Here is a 20260-nt window from a genome sequence, read left to right as displayed (position 1 = left end):
CAGGCGTCTGAAGTTCATGTGCTTCAGTTCAATCTGAAGTTACCTTTCAGAAGAGAGTCCTAAATACTCACATGGTGAAAAAGCTATCAAGTTTCTTATAAGTAGTTTTAGCAGTTATTTGGGTTTTTAACCAACTACCCTACTTTGAATTAGCATTTGTTTAGTTATTTTGTACTACCAAGAGAGCTCTGGGTTTTTGGGTAGACTGAAGAATCTATGAATCACATATTTTTACCTTCGTATTTCTGCCTTCATAGCTACTTAGAGTTAGAACAAACTGCTCTTTACTGGAGAGACACAAAGGACAATTTTCCAAGGTTCAAACCTGGCAAGATCAACTCCAGCTTTCTCCATGGAAAGGACTTCACAGGAAGGGTAATTCTGATTTTGAGTTTCTAACTCAAGCTGCGTAATCACCATAAAAAGCTCTTAAAATGTTCTTTCCATGGAATTTTTCTACTAAAGAAAATGTTTTTCTTCCACTGTAAACAATAGATCTCTATGGACAAAATCAGAACAACAATAAAAAAAAGTATTAATAATAAGAATTCTGTTAGATAGAGCCCAAGCACGGAGATTTTTAGCTCCAAAATATAAAAGTTTTTCCAGGTTGTAATATATGCAAACCTGGCGTTAGCATGCAAATTTGAGCATTCTTTCAATCAATGCAACCAACCAGAACATCAAACAAACAAAACTATTAGAATTGAAAGAGGAGGAGAAACTTATGTGAAAAGATTGGGCTGAAGGGCAAAAGAAGGACAGAATTACAGCTAAGGTATACAATCTACAGCACACAGCAATTAAGTATTTGGGAGATGAGGAAAGATCAGAAAATGTATGTTAGCAGATGGCTTAACTTTTCATTAACTTGCTTTTTCAGTGTTTCACGAAGTATGGTGTTACGTGTTTTTCATAATCAAGTTTTCATGAATTAATGCATGTCCCGTGCAAATAGAGTAGAACAAAATGTGTAGAATTTACGTTACGGAAAACTTTGGTTTGCATCTAGAAGTATTTTTAATTATTTTCATTGATATTTTCTATTATTCACCAGCTCCCAAGTCGATGCATTACACACCTGAAATACCACAACACTGATTCCTCCTGTTCCCCCATACTACTCCCCCTCCGTACTGAAGCGATCCGCTTCTGAAACCAACAAATGGTACATTATTGTGGGCTTCAGAATCCCTCAGTGAAGCAAGTCTATCCCAGGCTCAGCTGAGCAGCAAGGCCAGGTGCAAATGGACAACGAAGTCAATCCATTGGGTGCTGGAGACGCTGTGACTTTAAGAAGCCAAAAGGAGGCTTCGCACAAGAGCTGATAAAAAACCCACATCTCCCAAGCTTTTTTCTTTTCTTTCCCCTTACTTAATACTACTTTAGCAGCTAACATTTGTTTAGCACAAAGGAGTTTATTTCCTTACAGAATTTATTTTCTTTCCTTTGTTTACTCTTTTTGTTCCTTCACTGACTATTTTCCAGTCTCAATAAGACTACTTTTTAATACTTATTTTAAAACTGATTACATTTTTTCTTCAATGTACAGGTGTAGACATTTAATTGGATCCAAGACACTATTTTTTTCTTTCTTCCAAGCCAAATCAAGTGCTTTTTGCCTTATATATACACCACTCACTTTGCTACTAACCTGTTGATACCTTTCTATTCCCATTTTTTTCGTTTTTTTTTTTCTCATGCTTATTTCTTCACTTTGCTGCTCAGTTACATTTTGTATTTAAGTTAGAGGAGTAATAATTTCTTACCATCAATGCCGAAGAGTGGTACAGAAGTCCTGGCAATGATAAATGCTCTAAAATGAAGCAAAACCTGCTTCTGTTTAAGTTTTTCCTTCTATCAACTGAGATCAGTAAGTGAATTCTGTCCTTTAAAAGAACGTCATTGCATGAAAAAAAGACTCATGTGAGCAAGAATCTATAATATCATATAGTACGTTTACTCATGAGTCAATTAAGCCCAATGGACTTTCAGTTATTTCTCTGTATTTGGTCTTAAAGCTACACTTTGGGCAGAATTCATCTCCTCTAACCTTAGATGTCTGAAAGTTAAGTGATTCCAGACTACTTACGTAGGCACTCCTAAAGACAGGGAAGAGAGAAACCTCCACCGTGACTCATCCTACTCGAGGGTGCCTGAGATGCGCGACCCCTCTTGGTGTCTGAGATGGCTGAAATGAATCATCCTCTGAAACACACAGCTTAGACTAGGAACCTATCTTTAGCCAGCTAAAGTTAGGTGAAACGAATCTCTGCCTCATGATAAAGTGCTGAATACACAAAATACTGCTTAACTAAGAGAAAAAAGAAGTCTTATTCAAACAACTTCAATACCGTAATATGAATAGAATTTTCATCTTGACTTTACTATTTCTTACCAGCATTAACTGTTTCTGTTGCTCTTGAGAAACAGTTCAAGGCTTTTTAATGTGTTTTTAATATCCTAGTGTTTATCCGATAGATGCAAGTGAATACACTAAACCACTGTAATTCAAGGTGATACAGTTGGTCAGGGGATCTGAAGACTGTAAAAGAGACGTATTACCAGAAACATGAGAGGGAGAGCTCTAACATCTCTGACAACGCTGACAAGTAGGAAAAAAAGAGACTTGAATATTAACAAGTAATTTCTCTTTAATCTTTTTAACAAATTAAAGACTTGCCCATTTGTACTTAATCAGCTTGTACCACAAGTAGTTGCGATATTTTAAAGAAGCACACGGGTTAGCAGTTCTTCTCAACCCTGCTGTTTTAATCCACGTTGTTCCTATCAATATTAGGCTCTTACAGAAAGTCTTGTACAATGTAACTATTGAACTTTCTTGACTAGGAATGTTATAGCAGCCGTTAGTCACTCTAGAATGCATTTTGCAATCAGCTAAATCAACAAAGTATTTTTAACAATGAAGAGTTCAGTACTGACAGATCTACTTTCTTGTTCACAACTGCTTATCACAGCACAGATATCATATATGTTTGCCAGGTGCTTCCCATAGTTAGGATACCTTCACAGAAGCCGCTCACAAAAGATAAGGTCATAAAAGAGATGAAAAATGTGCAAGCTTCATACACTCATGGTTTTATCATCAGACAAAATAGCTTTGGGTGAAGGACTGTACCAGTCACAAACAGCACACGGCAGCTTCTATTAGAGCAAGAGAACATTAAAACTTTGAAATTCAGTTTGTGCTCATTCTTCCTGGCAGCATAGATGTAAACTTAAATTGTTAACGTCCTAATACAGCTGTTCAGAGTGAAACACCACTTCTCAGTTATAATAAATCAATTCCGAAATAAATTGTTACAAAGCCTGTAGCATTCTGCATTGCCAAAGGAGAAAACAGACGCAATGCAGAGAGTTGGGGAGTCACACACTGTACACTTTAATTTGGCAACCTACATAACCTTATGTACATTAGCAGGCCAGTGCGACTGGTTGAAGGGGAAGAATTTCTTGGGGACATGGGGGAAGGGGCCCTTTCCTTCTTTCTGCCCCAATGTACAGCGACAGTAATTCTAGATCCAACCGAAGAAGGATTCTGAGACTGCGCACACGAACTAGATGCCAGAGCTTCAGAAACGATCAATTAGCATTCAAAAATCGTCCTTTGTTACTTGCTTTATCACAATGCCTATGACCAGTAACACAGCTTACGCACACTGACAATCTCGCTCTTGAATCCTAAGAAACACACTGAAAGCTGAGAATCATTGCCAGGAACCTCTCTTCAGAAGCAACTCATGTAACTCTAAAGCAAACCATATACAACTTAAAATACAAATGCAATGTACTTAATTCATTCAATGTAACTTACTTTTTGGCAGCACACACTATTCTTAAGAATACCAATGGAATCTAACAGAACTTAACTGCCCTTTTTGTGGATCACCTCTTTTTTATAGGATTCTACGTATATATTTAAGAAGCAGAAATCTCTAATTTCAGTGGCAGGTTTTTTAATGCAAGTTTAGATATAAAACATTCTGGGTACCAAGCACATGTTAAACAATGCAAAAAAAAATATTTTGTAAGTTTTTGGTATGAAACAGAACCCTGAGAATGAAGATATTAAATAAATTGGGAGGGATGTTTCCCTACTTTGCAATATTTGTCATGGCTACAGTGCCATGCAAGTGGGTTTATTCTACAAGCCTTGCAAGGACGGAGAGACAGAGAGATATCTGACGCTGTCACTACCAGACTCTGTTATCACTTCATCTGATGTGTATCAGAAGTCATTTCGGTGAAGCCCACCAAAGTCAACTAAGACACCCTACTCTACAAATACGGTAAGTTTGAGCAAAATCTGGCCCTCAGATGACCAATTTGCTAACGTACCTGCAAGAAACCAGCACTTGTACATGTTAATGCACTGCATTTTATTTCAGATTATATTAATCATTGCAATACTTTGCTTCTTTGCAAGCAATTATTGTTTTCTGTCACGCTGATTAACAATCATAATTTCTCCTGGGATAAATCTCATTTGAAATAACTGTATGTTTCTTGTTGCCCTAAGCACTCTTAAAATTATTTATCCAGCAAATGTCAGAAATAATGCACTGTCTCTTATCCTAGCTTTTAGGAAAGGTCTATGATTATCCATGTGTCGGTGAGTACCTACATGTGTACAAGCTGTTAATTCTCCAAAATAACGGTACGGGAACTATTTTGGTTCACATTAAAATCACCACTCTGTTTAACAAAATGTCATCTTGACACAATGACATTTCAGCACAGTGATCATGTTAAAAAGCTGTGTCAATTATTTCTAACCATTTCAGCTATGGCACTTTTCTCCTGGGAAAAGACACTGCTGTGCAGCAAGTTCATCTAGACTGAGTCTGGCCTTCCTCCTTCTCTAAATGTTTGATATGTTCTCATTACCGCACTGTTTGCTTTTGAAGTCCTTTCCAGACAAGGATCGCTCATTCAAAGGTATTTCCGGCAGAACAGTGAAAGCGTTCTCTAAATTGTATTCTACAGACTTTCCTTCTCTTAATGAGTTTTATATTTATACTAATTTTTAGGGAGCAACTCTTGTGGCACCAGTACCACAAACAAATATCATTCAGATATACTGTCTACCCAAAAGCTTCTATAGATTTAAAGGAAAAAAAAAAGAAAAAAGTCTTGCATCTTTTCAATCTTTCCCCATTAAAACTTCAAATACAAGAGCTCTATTAGATATATTCAAGTACCAACCTGGGGTTCAAACTTTCACAGCTCTAGGCACTTGATTAGAAAAGCAGCAGACGCACATTTTAAAAGATATTTAGACGCCCCAAACAAAATCTGTTGCTTAGTATAATTTTCAAAAATTATTTCAGCAGAAATCGACAATCCATGAGATTCTAAAAGACCCTGCAGCAGAACAAAGAGATGGCTTCAGAGATATTCTAGCAAGTTTCACACTCTAAGTTTGAAGACTCTTCTGCAAGTTCATATTTCAACTTAATAAGTAACAATTCTGTTCCTTCCCCACTGCAAAAATACTACATCTCTTACGAGAATTCTTCATCCAAGAAAATCTCATTTTATAACATGCAGCTGAAACTATTATCATATAAACATTCCATTTTCACGACTTCCACACACTGCTACATAACAAGTAGCAATATGTATCTGTTCTTACAAAGTGAAATTTTAATTTACCTTGTTGCAAACAGCTTGATGCCTTTATTTGAAATAATCAACACTCCAGGTGCTTCAAAATCAAAGGCAGCCAATTCCCTATCATTGGAGGTATGTTACCACATACGTGCTGTATTATACACGGTTTCAAAAACAGTCTAGACTTCTATGAGTCAAACGCAAGAAAAAGACTTAGCAGTCATAAATAAATGCTTCTTTTTCTCCTATCCACAAGAATCTATCCAGCAGTAATATTTGTCTTATCAATATTTATGCAACAATGTCGTAACTGTGACATTTGCTTCATTTGTTTTTTCTGATCTTTTGAGAGTTAAATTACTGCCAGTTCTGTCTCAGAACTCTTTCCAAAAGTATTCACAGTTTTTGTGTCAAGAACAGCAAATTAGACAAAAAAAGGCAAAATGGACCTTCATTATAAATTATTAACAGATATACAGTATACATGAACTAAGAACACGTGGTGAAATTTGTGATTTGTGCATTTCATATTTTAAAGAAGATTACCTTTAACAATTTGCACCTCATATTCTGTCAAATTTGAGCTCAAATTTAAGTCAATCTAAGTTCGAGTTTTGTGACTTTCTAGACAGGGGACATTACACTACTTGTTGTAAACAAATAATCCCTTTCCTCATAGCTGTGACAGAATTCACAATTTCATTGTTCTTAAGAAAACCAAAATGTGCTGACTGAAAAGGCTGGAGTTGCTTTGATAAACTGCTTAAAATTGAGTAAGCTGTTTAAATATTTCTCTCACTTTATAATTCTGTACAGTTAAAATAATGTTTTCTATTTGTATCTATGTATTTACATCTTGAAACATATCTTGCTAGTTTCTTCTGAGATACAGTTTTATGTTTGATGACCAATTATTTAATTTCTTGATTAAAAGAAGGGTTTGCTTGTCTAACTTCGGTCAAATTTTTATCCCACTAAAGTTGATGTTACTACCGACATGGATTTCAGTTGCACTGAAAATACGGCCTGAGAAGTTTACATATGGCTTAGCAGTAAATGGAAAAGTGTGTAGGACAGACAATCTCGTACTTGTTACTCTGGAAGCCTTTCTGTGCTCTCAAGTGAATGGTGAAAAAAGTCACTCCAACCTTTTCAGATATTTCCTTTCTCTTCTAGCAAGAAAACAGGTGGTCCCCTGAGCTCCAGTAACAGGAAAAAAAGAGAAAGCACAAGAGGTAAAGCCCAAGGCAAATGCTCATGTTCCGAAAAAAAAGGTCTCCTTTCATCCTGCCGGGATCCAATCTAATTCTGACTTAGCACCCTCCAAAGGCTAACCCCCCTCCTTTCTTTGTCCACATTCAGCATCTGACAAAAAGTATGGAAGATGCACAGGATTCAGTTTTTTCAGCTGAATGGAATACAGATAAACGTACGGGAACCCTCACTCTGGGGACAACGAGAATCCACCACAGGTTCACAAACACGTACACAAGTCAGTAAGAGGTAACTATCGTAGTTTTGGAAGGAGTAGCACTGTGAGTCCTTATGCAGATCCTTGTTATCCTGGGAGATGAAAATACATCATCACACATACATGCCCTCTCCTGTCTCTGCTTACCAAAAAGAATGATGTGTCCTTCATTTACTTGTAAAGCCTACATAAAGAAAATGCAATGACTTAAAATAAATAATAAAAAAAAAAAAAGAGGAATATGAGCTCCAGGAGAACAGAAGTATTGCCACGGAAAGATAATGTCAGGCGCAGGGAGGGGGGGTGTCTGGTGCCAAGCAAAGCCGAGGGCTGTGCAATCACCTCTATCAGTGCTCTATCAGTGTCTACACTCCAGCCAAATCCAGAGAAAACAAGGAGTCAAAGATTCAGGTCAATAAGCTTATAGGCGATTTGCACAAACAGCTCCTCCAGCAAGGTAAAAAACAAAGTCATATTGGCTTTTCTTTTTTATTCCTTCTCTTTGAACTCCCTGGTCCAAACACACCCTGGAAATGTCAGTGTTATATGCAAGAATTTAAAGAGCTGAGCTTCTTAATCCCGTTAAGTAATAAGAACAAAGTTGCCTGTAAAGATCTCCTTATTGAGCTCAAAGTGATTATGGTATAGCTGCCTTATGCTGATCCTACTTCCACTTGCTATAGCAAAAGAGGTAGAAATTTGTCATGAAACCCATTACTGAAAAGGAAAAAAACATTATTGATTAAAAGGTTTCTGGTTTAAAAAAAGAAAAAAAAAGAAAAAAAAAGAAAAAAAGGCATAAATCTACTTTTTGATCCAGAATCAGAAAATAGAAAGCATATTGTCAGACATTACATGCTTAACTTGAAAGAAGCAAAGAATATTTACACAGATGCACACAGGCATACATACAAAAAATCATACTCCAGAGGAAAAAGGGACACACAGAAATCATTTTCAAGGTGTTAAGAGTTTGGCTGGTATTATAGATGATAGCATGATAGCTTTGCACATGAAGTATGACGGGAAAGATTAATGCACAGAAGGACTTAGCTTTGTATATGCTTTTTCTTATACGGAGAATCACACTGCAGCTGTTTCCCTGAATCTCAAGCCTGGCTGCACAATCAGGTCACATGGTTTAACATAAAAAATTCCAGTCCTAAGCTGGTCTGGCAGGCTAGTGACAAAATACTGTCCAGGAGCAGAAAACCTGGATCAGGTTCCGAGCTCATCCCCTCCTGCCCGCGCAGAATACGAGAATACAGCAGCAGGCGTACACTCAGTATGCACAAGCCCATATATTCCCTGCGTTCTCTTCTTGCTGACTTAGAACAGTACGTGAGTTTCAGACGGCACTGGACTCCCCTCATCCCCCTCTTCCCCTACAAATAAAGATAAGCAATGTATCAGGAACCACAACGATGCATCAACGCCCCTATTTGCTATGGGCAGTTTGTGCTGTAGATCCTAAAAGCATTGCATCATGAAACAATCAATCTTCATCCCACTTTACGTATCCCCCGTATCTTCCTATGTCACCAACTGAAGCACAGTTAACATTGGGAAACAGCTTTCCAACCTGCCACCAGAAGTGTTAAGGCCACTGAATCTCCTTCCACTGAGGGCTGGTGCCACTGCTGCCTTGTGATGGAGTAACTATGGGAAGCCTACAACATGAGGAACACGCACAATAGACATGCTACAAGCAAAGAATGGAAGAATTCAACAAAGTTGTCCTGGTAAGCACAGCACCAAGAAATGGATGTGTCTTCTTTCTCTAATTATCAGATATGTACATTCCTCCATTTGACCCTTTCTTCTGGAAACAGTCCCACATTTTCTCTCTTGATTATAGTCCTTCCTCCATTTTCTTCTCTTCCCTCTTTCCTGCTCTGAACACAGATACTTAACTATCTACTAATCTCAAGTGATGTCTCTCATTGCTCAAGATAACTTTTCCTTTGAAAGTTAATCCCTCATTGAACACTTCTGCTAAGAAGGTCACAAAGAACTGTAATTTGTTTAGCCAGTTCCCACCCTTACAAAGAAGGCAAGGCTCCTATTCTCCTTGCTGTTTACAGAGGAAGAGGTTTCACCTCCATATGTGTATGGCAAATTTGCTAAGTAACAGATGAGAATTTTTTTTATTTTTCCTGAGGGTATCTAGGCAGGATGAAAGCAATCAGAGGCTAAAAAGCCAATGATAAACTACTTCACAGCCCAAATTAACTTGATTTAGTTCTTTGCTTTTCATCCCATCACCTCCAACTTCTTGGCTTTTGTATTGTTCTGCTGTTTGTGCCCCCTTCTTTATCTGTCCTCCTGCTTTTATTATCCCCATCATTCCTCCAGCTCACTTCTTCTCTTGTCTCTGTTAGCATCACATTATTTTCTTATTCCTACCTATAAAAGACAAAAGTTAACCTCTGTCTCCTAGCTTCCATAGTAGGCTTTCAGTCATCTAGTCTACCACTCTTCTACATGGGAGACAAGCTATTTTCTCCCTACTCAGACTATCTAAATACTGGTAGTTATCTAAGATGATCTGAAAGTTCCCTTCCAACCTAGGCGATTCTATGGTTCTATGATTCTAATAAATCTTCTAGATCTGAATTTAATCTGAATTAATCTCAATCTGATACGGACTCTGATTCCAGATACCCACTATCTGGACACTAAAAGAAACCTTCAGCAACAGAGGTTCCAGGCTAATACAGGCTTTGTGTGGACAGCACCATCGGATACCCTCTTTATCTGCAGTGCGGGAATTTGTAGTAACTAAGCATAAACAGCAATTTTCAAGGCCAGAAACTGATCAAATGCAATGCATTACTGCCAAGGCTACCTCCTACTAAATTTTTTGTTTCTGCTCCAAAGATTGAGACCAGTGCAGCTTTGTAGTGAAAGAACACTATGGCTGTGTTATTATTATTGCTGTTTCCAAAATATTCCCTTTCTCCTAATTCCACTATGAAAATTGCAAACAAATCAAACTTCTAACTGCCATCTGTTCTGAGGCTCTTCTAAAACATTCACTCTTGGACGGGAAACTTTATCCAAAAGGTTAAAAATTCACAGTTGCAAGCTTAAACTGATCTTTGATAAATAGTAAGTTGCTAATTTCCATTTTTGCTTTTAGTATTTATATGCTTAAACACTGCTCCCTTTTTCACATTTGAGTGTAAATGAAGACTACATAGGAATGATTATTCACATGTAGCAAAGTTAATTGCGGTTTTGTAGTGTTGCAAAAGTGTGTGGGAATTTTCCAGATTCCTTGTTCTAAAAGCCATTAATGAGCAAAAGGAGAAAGGAAAAATAACAGCCAAAAGTCATAATTTTGAGAACAGAGAAGTTGTAAAATGACATGTAGCTCAATCAATGTGATTAATTTGCTTCACACTTTGCAGAGGCTTTTGCCTTCGCCTTCTAATTCTGGCAACTATTCTGCTGAATCAATCTCACAAACCTAAATTAATAAGGTAGGAATGACAAGTATGGCTTTATAAAGGTTAGCTGTTTGCAATTTAGACAATAAGAGACTGCTCTCTGATTACAATATGATCAGGCATAGTTTGACAGGAAAATCTCTTTAGTCAAAAACCCAAAGTTATCAAGTTGTGAACCTGCACATCCTCTACTTTCATTCATCTGAATAAATTGTGAATTTAGTAAATTTTTGCCTTCGGTGCATACTTTGGATAATTAAAAACCTCTGTTTTCAGGCCATGCTTGGATTTACGTAGCTGGGGAAGTATGAAAAACATACCACGGGTGAAACCTCACAAACTTCTCCTCCCCAACAGTTGTGCCATTTGTTGCCCACATCTGGAGTCCTGCAGGAAGCAGGACTCATTTGTCCTCTTGTTCTGGGTCAGCTAGGAAGAAACCCTGGGGAAGGGAAATGGGGAGCCAAGACAGATGAACATTCCATATCCAACAAAGTCCCCTAACTTTCTAGAACCTTTAATGGCCCACGCGAACAAGAGGAGAATGCAGAGACAGCATAAAGGATTCCCATGCCAATTCTGGTATTTTCTGGGAAAAGGAAATCTGTCACATGAGAAAACACAGATTTACACTTATTTTTCCCTCCCTTTAAGATATCTGTGGTTTACAGGCTGCCAAAACTTTCAAAGAGCAAAACAAAAGCCAGAAAGTCAGGCCCCCAAAACAGAAATTAGAATGCATTTATTTGCTCTCAAGCCCCTTTGGTACATATCTCATTTTCAAGCTTTTATTCACGGTGTTAAAGAAAAAATACTTTTAGGAAAAAAAAAGCTTATTTCTCATATCATGTTTTAATTTCAATACTGAAGCACTACAAAGAAAAAAAGGTTATGAATGATTAACAGATTCATGCCAAAAATCATGAGAATTAGTCTCACTTTTAGTATTTACTATATAATATAGTCACAAACCCTTCAACTAAGAAAAGGACACAAAAGAAATTTATTTGCTTTACAGATTATTTTTTTCTTCTTGGGTTTTATCCTCAGAAAAACATACGTGGCCTCATGCTAACGACACTTAAGATGTGACACTGAAGAAGCAAGACATTCAACAGATGTTGAGACATTAATTAAAAACAATACATTTCTAGTCTCCCAGTCCATCTTTTTCCAGGGATATTCTCAACTTACTTCAAAGTGGGACTTTCTGTCACACTGCCTCAGCTGGAAGTAGATTAGGGGTTTTATGTGCCCCTTCATCCTCAGAAATTTCCTTTTCAATTTTTCTTCTGCAGCAGTTGCAGTGGATAGGTTTAAGATTCTTTTATAACTACAACACACTTGGAAAAAGAACTACTGGGGAGTCAGAAGGTATCCAGCTTGAAGAATCAGTAGATGTCCTTAATAAAACATGATAATCAAGATTCAGATTTAAATGTATTCCCATTTAACTCCTGATCTTGTTTAATACAATGGCCTGGATTCAGTGTTTTCCCTGAAAGATGTGTTCACTAAAGAAAAGTGCCGGGATAACTTGAATTCAACAGGACTTTGCAATAATGACTGCTACAAAGAAACAAAAAAAATCATGTATTTTTCTGAATTTTGCCCAAAACAGTAGTATTTCCATTGGTGGGCCCTGGAAATGCAGCAAGAAGTACAGAGAAATAACAAAATCAAACTGATATGAACTGATAGTGGTGCATAGTCTTCCACTGCTGACAGAAGGAACTCAAGGGACACCAGTATGACAATTACGCAAACAGTGGTTTAAATAATTATTTAGTAATGCCAGTAACAGGATCAGTACTTTTTTTCAGCTAAGGAAAATGGTATCGGAGAGGCATGGGAACAAGTGAATGCACAGTAATTGTATGTGTTTCCAACAGAGTTATAATAGCACTTAACTCCCCCTGTTTGCAAAGCATTTCCATTCATAATCTGGTCTCTCTTACTTCACTGTAAGATTTGTTGCAGCTAAACTCTGAACTATGCACTGGACTGTTTTGATCTCTTAGGATGGCTGACTAAGTCTCAAGAACACATAGGGCAAAAAATTACCTATTTTTTCAAAAGTTTGTAAGCTACGTAGGGGACATGTAGAAAATACATTTTCGTGCCTTCCCCACTGATGACTGAAGACTATGTAGGAAAGAGTAATATTCTGCAGTTAAAACATTTAACTATTCAAACAGATTTATTCTACTTTGTCCCAGACAGATGAAAATAATACAAAACCAGAAGCATATCAAGCTATCATGAGAAAACGTATGTCAATATCTGGGAAAGAACAGAAAGACAGAGAAATTATCAATATCCAAATGCCTGAGGGGGTTGTGGACTAACAGGAGAACATCACCACAACAATTCCAGCTATTTGATAGACATCCTTACCTGCAGAAGACAAACAATAAAGCAGTCAAGTGGAAATCTGGCAGGAAGAAGGTTAAGTCAATGTTCTACGTAACAGTACAGTGTGCTTTTTCTGTCAGTTGAATGGGAAACAGCACAGCCTTGCAGACTGAACACTGGGTAAGAATGAATTGGTGCGGCTTATGCTAAAATACCTCTATCTTCAATAATTTTCAAGTAACGAATGCACCAAAAAGGCATCTGCAACTTTAAAAGTTATCCTTTCACAAATCACTAGTTTTCTACCATGCATAATAAGTTCTATAATAAGCTCTATTTTAATCCTAGAATCTACAGACACAATCTGTTTTTCTAGCAGTGTTTCCTAGGCAAAGAGGCAATGCACAGACATGCTGCATTGCTACCTTCGGATCTGATAGTAATTGACTTCTGAGGCCTGTTCTCTCCAGTTAAATACGTAGAAAATAACATTCTTGGAGGAAAACATTAAAAGCAAGATGATTCACCTCCCTGACAAGTACATCTTCCAACACCTTAAAATATTCACCCCTTACCACACTTAACCCCACAAGTGGCTTATTTTCCTATTTTTAAGGTACTATATTAATAGGACCTTTTTGACATTTTAAACCAAGAAATCTTTTTGACCAATTGGACACAGTTTGGCCAGTATTCCCTCAAAGGTGGGCTACAATGATTACCTTTATTACAAAAGTATTCCACTTCTTCACAGCTCAGATTTTCAGGCTCAAACTCTGCAGAAAAGCTTTCCTCCAGTGGAAAGTCTTCTTTTGAGATAGTATCATTTTCCTCAGACAGGCACTCTTCTTCTTCATCCTCAATGGCATCCTCAAGGGGCCCTTTAAAAAGAATCAGGAACACTGTGGCAAAACCATCTAACAGGACAATGTGAAATAAAACCTTAGTGAACTTCTAATTGGAGGTCTTTAGCTAGTTTTTCCTTCCACGGCTGTGTTCAGCATTTATTAGAATTGGACAAATAACATTTTACGGAAATTGAAATGGAAAGTGACTGTTTTCTTGATGACTTCAAATCAGAATATACAAAGCGTTATTAATAATATGTATTAATAATACTCGCACATGGGGTTTTTTTTCATTATTCATCAACTCTAGTATTAAACACAGACAGTTTTAACAATGGAAATCAAAGCTCTATTTGTAAAACCACGTAAACAGTGAAGAGACTCCTCTTGTTTGTTAGTCATTGTTTTTTGATGCTGAATTACAGTACTTAATAGGTTGTCCTTATAGGCTTCATTTCTTGAGTTAACAGTACTGACAACATTGAATTACTACAAAGGTATTGACAGTATAAACTTCAGCTTATTCTGCTGTTTTACTGTAACCAGCGCTTAACGGTGTTTAAGAAGAGTTTCATATTATCCATGATCATTCATTTGCTAGACTCTTCAATGGACTCCCAGTCAATGGATGGGGCTCAGACAGACTATCACTTCATTTCACAGAGGCCAACCAGCCATTGTGGTAAACTACTAGCCGAGGGCTACAGAAACATAAGCCAGTTAGTTAGTTACAGAAGGAGCGCACAAGTCTGAATTTGAAATGGCAGCCTGAGGTCTTTGATTCTTCTTCTGGTTACCTAGACATACTATTGCTACAGATCCTCTTGAAGAGTCAGCATCTGACAGATCTACAATAGATAACACCCAGGTTACCAAGTGGAAGGTACTCAAATTTTCTTCTTTCTTATACACATACACTTCACAATTGTCGGTTAATACTAACTATTTGCTGAGGATATCTCCTGTAGAGGTGCAGAATTTTAGCCTAGATTTAAATAGAGATTTGAAATAACTGAACATATTTTAATTTAACTAAGATTTTATTAAATGTCAGTGTGTTTCAAAATACATCTTAAGACTGGATTTCAAAAGAGAGATTTCATTATACATGGTTGAGGCTTGAAAAAAATTACATATTTCACTCTCCAATGAAAGCCCAGCCTCATTTATAATTGACTGAGTATTTCTTCCTTGAAATGAAAGCTAGCTAGCTAGCTAATGAAAAAAAATGTAATTTGTATTTATATGATAGTTTTCCAGTATTAAATATACTATTCCTATATAATCTATCATGCTGAGATACAATACATAAATGATTCTGTTGCATTCGATGAAAAGGAAGGGATAAATTTTTAAAAGAAATCAAATATTGACTGCAGTCTAATTTTATGTAATTTATTATGAGCCAGTGACTACCTACATTTATTAAAACAGCAAAATTCACTTTAGGCTAGGTTGTGTAATTCTTGCTTCACAGGAATATGACGGTTACTTTTTATTGAAATTGATTGAGATTCCCAGCTGGGATTCCATAAATTAACATAGCTTACTATCTTTCATGGAAATACGACTATTTGTGCCAGCTGAGAATCTGACCAAATGAACCCATTTTGGTGGACACACAGTCACCGACACTCGCTGTCATTCAACTATATATCTCCTAAAATAAGGGGCTGTTATTATAGCTGAAGAAATAAAGATTCTCACTGTCAAAGTATCCATTACTGCTAATTGCCCTTTCTAGCCATGTTGGGAAAAAATCCAGCACCTGCCTATGCATGGGGAAAGAAGAGTGGATATCGCACTGTACGGAATGGAGAACAAAGCACTGGCACACACCGGAGCAGGCACTGCAGCTAAACATGGGCAGTTTGGGCACCTTACGTGTGTCCAGTTTCATGGCAGGAATGAAAGCACACAGCGTTCTGAACGAACCATCACAAAATACCTTTCAGATTTCATGATACTATTAATACGTGACATTGTCTGTAGAGCCCTTTATTGGTGTGTGCTCCTGGTAACATCTGGCTATAGAAACTAGGAAGGAAAAACACAATGAAACAGAAAATATGCTATTTTAGGGAAATGTAAATTTCTACCATGTCTAAAGATGGACAAATACCATGTTTTGCATAATTTCAAAAGCAGCCACATGCCTTTAATAAATTTTCCCAATATTTTAAATTTGCAGAAAAAAACGTAAATTTCAGGCAACATTTCAGTGAGAGCCAATTTCCAGCTGCCTGACTGGCTTTTTGTCATTTGACTTCTTCAATAAGTGCCTTGCAAAATACAGCAAAAGCAATATACCTGCAAGTAATCAAATTGGCATGTGTACGTGACATTTAGGTCTGTTTCTAGTTGTTAAACCAGTTTGTTTGATCAGGTCACCAGTCCATAATCAGCAAGCTAATAATCACCGTACGTTAATTAAGAAAATAACAGAAGTGCAGTCGGTATGCTTTCATTTGCAGCAGTCATGGAAACACGCACCTTATAATTTCCATTGACACTGTTTCCAAGAAGGCAGAAGGAAAACAATGTACGCACCAGCTCCACAGCACAGGTTCAAACTCCTGTCGTTTTGTGGGTTGGGACTTTATTTTTTAAACAAATCTCAGACTACAAAAAAATTTATTGACTGACGCTTTTGTAGATACATCCTATGCGTGAACAGGTATGTAACATATCCTAAAGCTACACGTTCAAGCAGTTGAAAACATAAATGTAACAGTTGTCACATCCAAACGAGATCAGAGGTACGCACGCATCTACACTGGGTTTTGCTTCACGTATGCCAACCCGCATATAAAAACTACTGATGTTTATCCAGCCGCACATGGGCACAGATCAGAGCGTTAAGTAACGGTTCACCTCAGGGGCTGACATCAGACGCTGCACTCCAAAAACCAGCATGACTTTTGTTGAAATTGAGGGATCAGTGCATAAATATTTTTCAAGGTTTCAGGCTGCTGCTACCTTGTCTAATTCACCCATCTACAGCCTGATCCTTGAGACCAATTCTGTCTTATTCAGCCTTATTCATGCCAAGTCGTCTTTTATTTTTTAAATGTTCAAATACATTCAACTCACGCCCAGAGCTATAAGCTGATAACTTTAATTTAACTGATAGCTTTAACTAAAGAGTAAGTCATTGCTCAACACGAGTAAGACCACCCCACAAGAATAATACCAAAATTAAGTATTTCTTGGTTGCTAGTTTCACGTGAACTGAAATATCAGTGCCTGATTTCTGTGACTATTTTTAATTATCACTCAAATATAGAGTGGGTTAAAGAAAACGGTAAAATCAAAAGCGACTTACTGGTAAGAATAAGCAGATTAAACTCTCTATTCTTGACTACTCCATCTAATTACTTGCACATAAATAGACAATGAATAAAAATAAATCTTCAGAATCTCACAATAAAGACTGTATGGAATTACATATTCTTGACTAACGCAAGCACATAAACTCTGCAGGCTTATGTTTGCCTCATTTGGCCACTTGCTTCCAACAACCTCTTCCCGGTATCAGGAAATTAAGTCAGGCAGAGAACTAAGAGCTTATCTGGTTCAAAAATGTATAGGTTGGTTTTCAAAGTTTGCTAGCTCCTCTACCTAGGGAACAACCTACACAGCATCTACTCAACTTCTTCCCTGATTTAAAATACTTAAAAATACAGTCTTATGGGCAAAAATAAATAAGCCTCTCAAAATAAGCTACTTTCAGCTGTTCTCTCTGATACTGCTTTTTTTCCCCGGTTGTTACTCTGTTGATATATTACCTCTAACAGTCCAAATACAGATTAATCAGTTACTTTAGTACTATGCTTTTATTTCTTTTCAATTGTTGACTTAATTTCATAGTATTACACCCATTACTTATACCGATCACGTTATTAAGCACCTATGGAACAACATGCGCTATGTCTGCTTTTATTTCAACTGGAACAGGGTCAAGGTCCCCTCCCTCTTCTGCTGAAAAATGCTTTTCAATAACTGCTGATTAAGTGGGACATTACAACCAACAACTGCCATAATGACACAGCAATGCAAATCCAAATAATTCCTACTACTGAAATTCCTCCGAGTGTCACAGCGATCTGACAGTAAACACCCCTGAGATATGGTTAGACTCTTTAAAACAGTAAAATTTCAAATTGCGACGGTTTAAGAATTTAGTTGAACAGTTCATTCCAAAGAGGTAGTCTAGATGTTTGTCTCCTCATTTCAGCAATTCTTTTCCGATTAGCACTTGTGAGTGAGTGTGATGTCATCTATGGAGAGGCGATTCTGAAATGCCTCACATTAGCTAGATACATGATAAACAGTGAAGAATTCCCAAATGCACGAGGTGAAAACTCAATTTCTCATCTCAAATAGGGTTACCAAAGGCAAATGAAGTCTCCATTACTTCATTCTAGATTTTGCATTAAGTCCTGAAAAAATAATTTCCTTTATAAAACAAGCAAATACTTGTGTTGTACACAACACAGGAGATTCTGAGGGTTTGGTAGTTTACTTATTCACTTGGTACTTATTCTCTTTCATGAATATTTATTGATATGACCATAAATCTCAGATATTGTTTCAAATCACACAGATAAACACGAGGCAGAAGAAAACAGCACAATTAGCGAGAGCAACGAAGGAGTCAACGTGGCAGAAATCTGTATGGCTTAGTGGACACAGTAGTCCACTTTGAAAAATCACCCCGTATAATTTGATACAAATAACAATATGTAGTGAGGAGAGGCTGACGAGTGAGCTGCATGTGCCTTCATGGAGAAAATTACTTCTGATTGAGGCCACTTGGCAGCACAGTGTGGGGAAACCTGAACTCTGCTCCCTAATTTGTACCAGATTTACAGACACTCAAGCACATATTTTTTAGCACTATTAATGTATTAAATGCTAAAAAAATGCATATACCTTTCTCAAATACTGATATACTTTAATATAAATGCAAAAGTATAGATACAAACACACGAAGAGAGGTAGCTAAGTGGGAATCTTTACACAATGAGTAACAGATGCTACCTCAACACTTGAAAGGACAGGCCACATTTAGCAAAACAAAACAAAACCAACACTGTGAGAATTTTAATAGCATGGAAAAGTGTGAGAATGAACCACGAAAAGAGACTTTACATTCACTTAACAAAAGATGCTTTTGCTACAGTAAACCCTCCTCTGAACACAAATTTGAGCATTGGACCCTTTGAGCATGTTAGTCCTGATACAACAACGTAGGACTCCAGTTTTATGGTACTATAACCATAATGAAATAATTCTAATTCAATAACATTAAACTAGGTTAAGTTCTGTAATCATTTCTCATAGTCAAATTCATCAGACTTCTCCCTAAATGAAACCACTTAAACGCACGCTCAAATTAAGAACATGCTTATGTGCTTTCCTGTCCAGTGCTTTGTGCTTAAAACGCATGTATCCTACAGTGGGAAAGTATCATTGAAATAATTATCTCATGAACGTGTTAAGTGGTTAGCTTCCTTCCCACCTACCCATATTCTCCCACACTGCCAGCGCAGCAACATAAATCAGCGCTCTTAACAAATTAAGAATGCTTCAGAAGGCCTACAATACTTGACAGTGAGTGGCTGGGGAGAGGTTAGTGAGTATAATTAGTAGTAGTAGCATTAAATAATAACAACTCTGATCCATCAGAGAGGCCTGAAATTCACTGGATCAACATCATGCATTTTGCATGTTCTATGTGATCCATCCAGTATGTCCTAGGAAAACACGCTGCCGCACACAGATTACCCTTAGCTTACGGTAAAACAAGGTAAGTGATGCGCTCTGATTACAAAAAGAGGGAAAAGCTTCAGAAAAACCAATCCATTTGTCCCCTGTTTCAACAAGAACAATTTCTTCTAAATAAAAAAAATTACATAAGAAAATGAGCAGGCAAACACTTTATATTGATTCGCATGGGGAAGACACACAGGGACCTTTCTTTCTAACAATTCGGTCAGGAACATCAAAAATACAGAAGAAGGTTCAACTTATTTCATTTCAAATATGGCAGTGGGGGTTGAAGACACCACATGGTAGTTCAGAGTTTGCTCCCTGCTGGGAAGATTTCTATACAAGACTTCTCAGCTACTTCTTCAGCCTTTCAGTTAACTCAAAGGAGTAGCCGTTTCCAACCACTACGCTTTCACAGCAGCCTGGGGACAAGTTTAACAGCAATCTGAACAACCCTAACAGAAACAATTCAGCTTCCCCTTTTTTGGGGGGGAAGAAATTTTTACAAGACACTACCAAAAAAAAATATTCCCAAGTTCCTCACTGGGAAGCTGGCTTTCTCTTGGGTTTTGTAGAAATTTTTTTAAGCGTCCAGGCTCAAATATTTCAGACGCTATATGTTCAACCAGGGTGAAGACATGCACTGATAAAATACAGGAGATGAATATATGCTGTAGCAATCTGAATAAATTTTCGGTTTCTGTCGAGCACTAGGATTGCCAGAT

At 37.3% G+C, this 20260-nt stretch overlaps 1 protein-coding gene across 2 annotated transcripts in view; it reads right to left on the bottom strand.

Annotated features, from left to right (window-relative positions):
• The window catches only part of ZFPM2 (zinc finger protein, FOG family member 2), a 316036-nt gene that overhangs the window by 237307 nt on the left and 58469 nt on the right, over window positions 1-20260 (bottom strand). The window contains exon 2 of one of the 2 annotated variants that reach the window (XM_074577643.1): window positions 13635-13793. The exons of the other annotated variant lie outside the window; for it this stretch is intronic. Within the exon in view, the coding sequence (XP_074433744.1) occupies window positions 13635-13793 (159 nt within the window). The remainder of the gene's footprint in view (window positions 1-13634; window positions 13794-20260) is intronic. 2 annotated transcript variants of the gene reach the window in all.

This window comes from Larus michahellis, chromosome 2 (assembly GCF_964199755.1).
Source record: "Larus michahellis chromosome 2, bLarMic1.1, whole genome shotgun sequence".
Lineage (NCBI taxonomy): Eukaryota > Metazoa > Chordata > Aves > Charadriiformes > Laridae > Larus > Larus michahellis.
The sequence above is the reverse complement of the archived record's forward strand: the minus strand, read 5'-3'. Positions and strand labels throughout refer to the sequence as shown.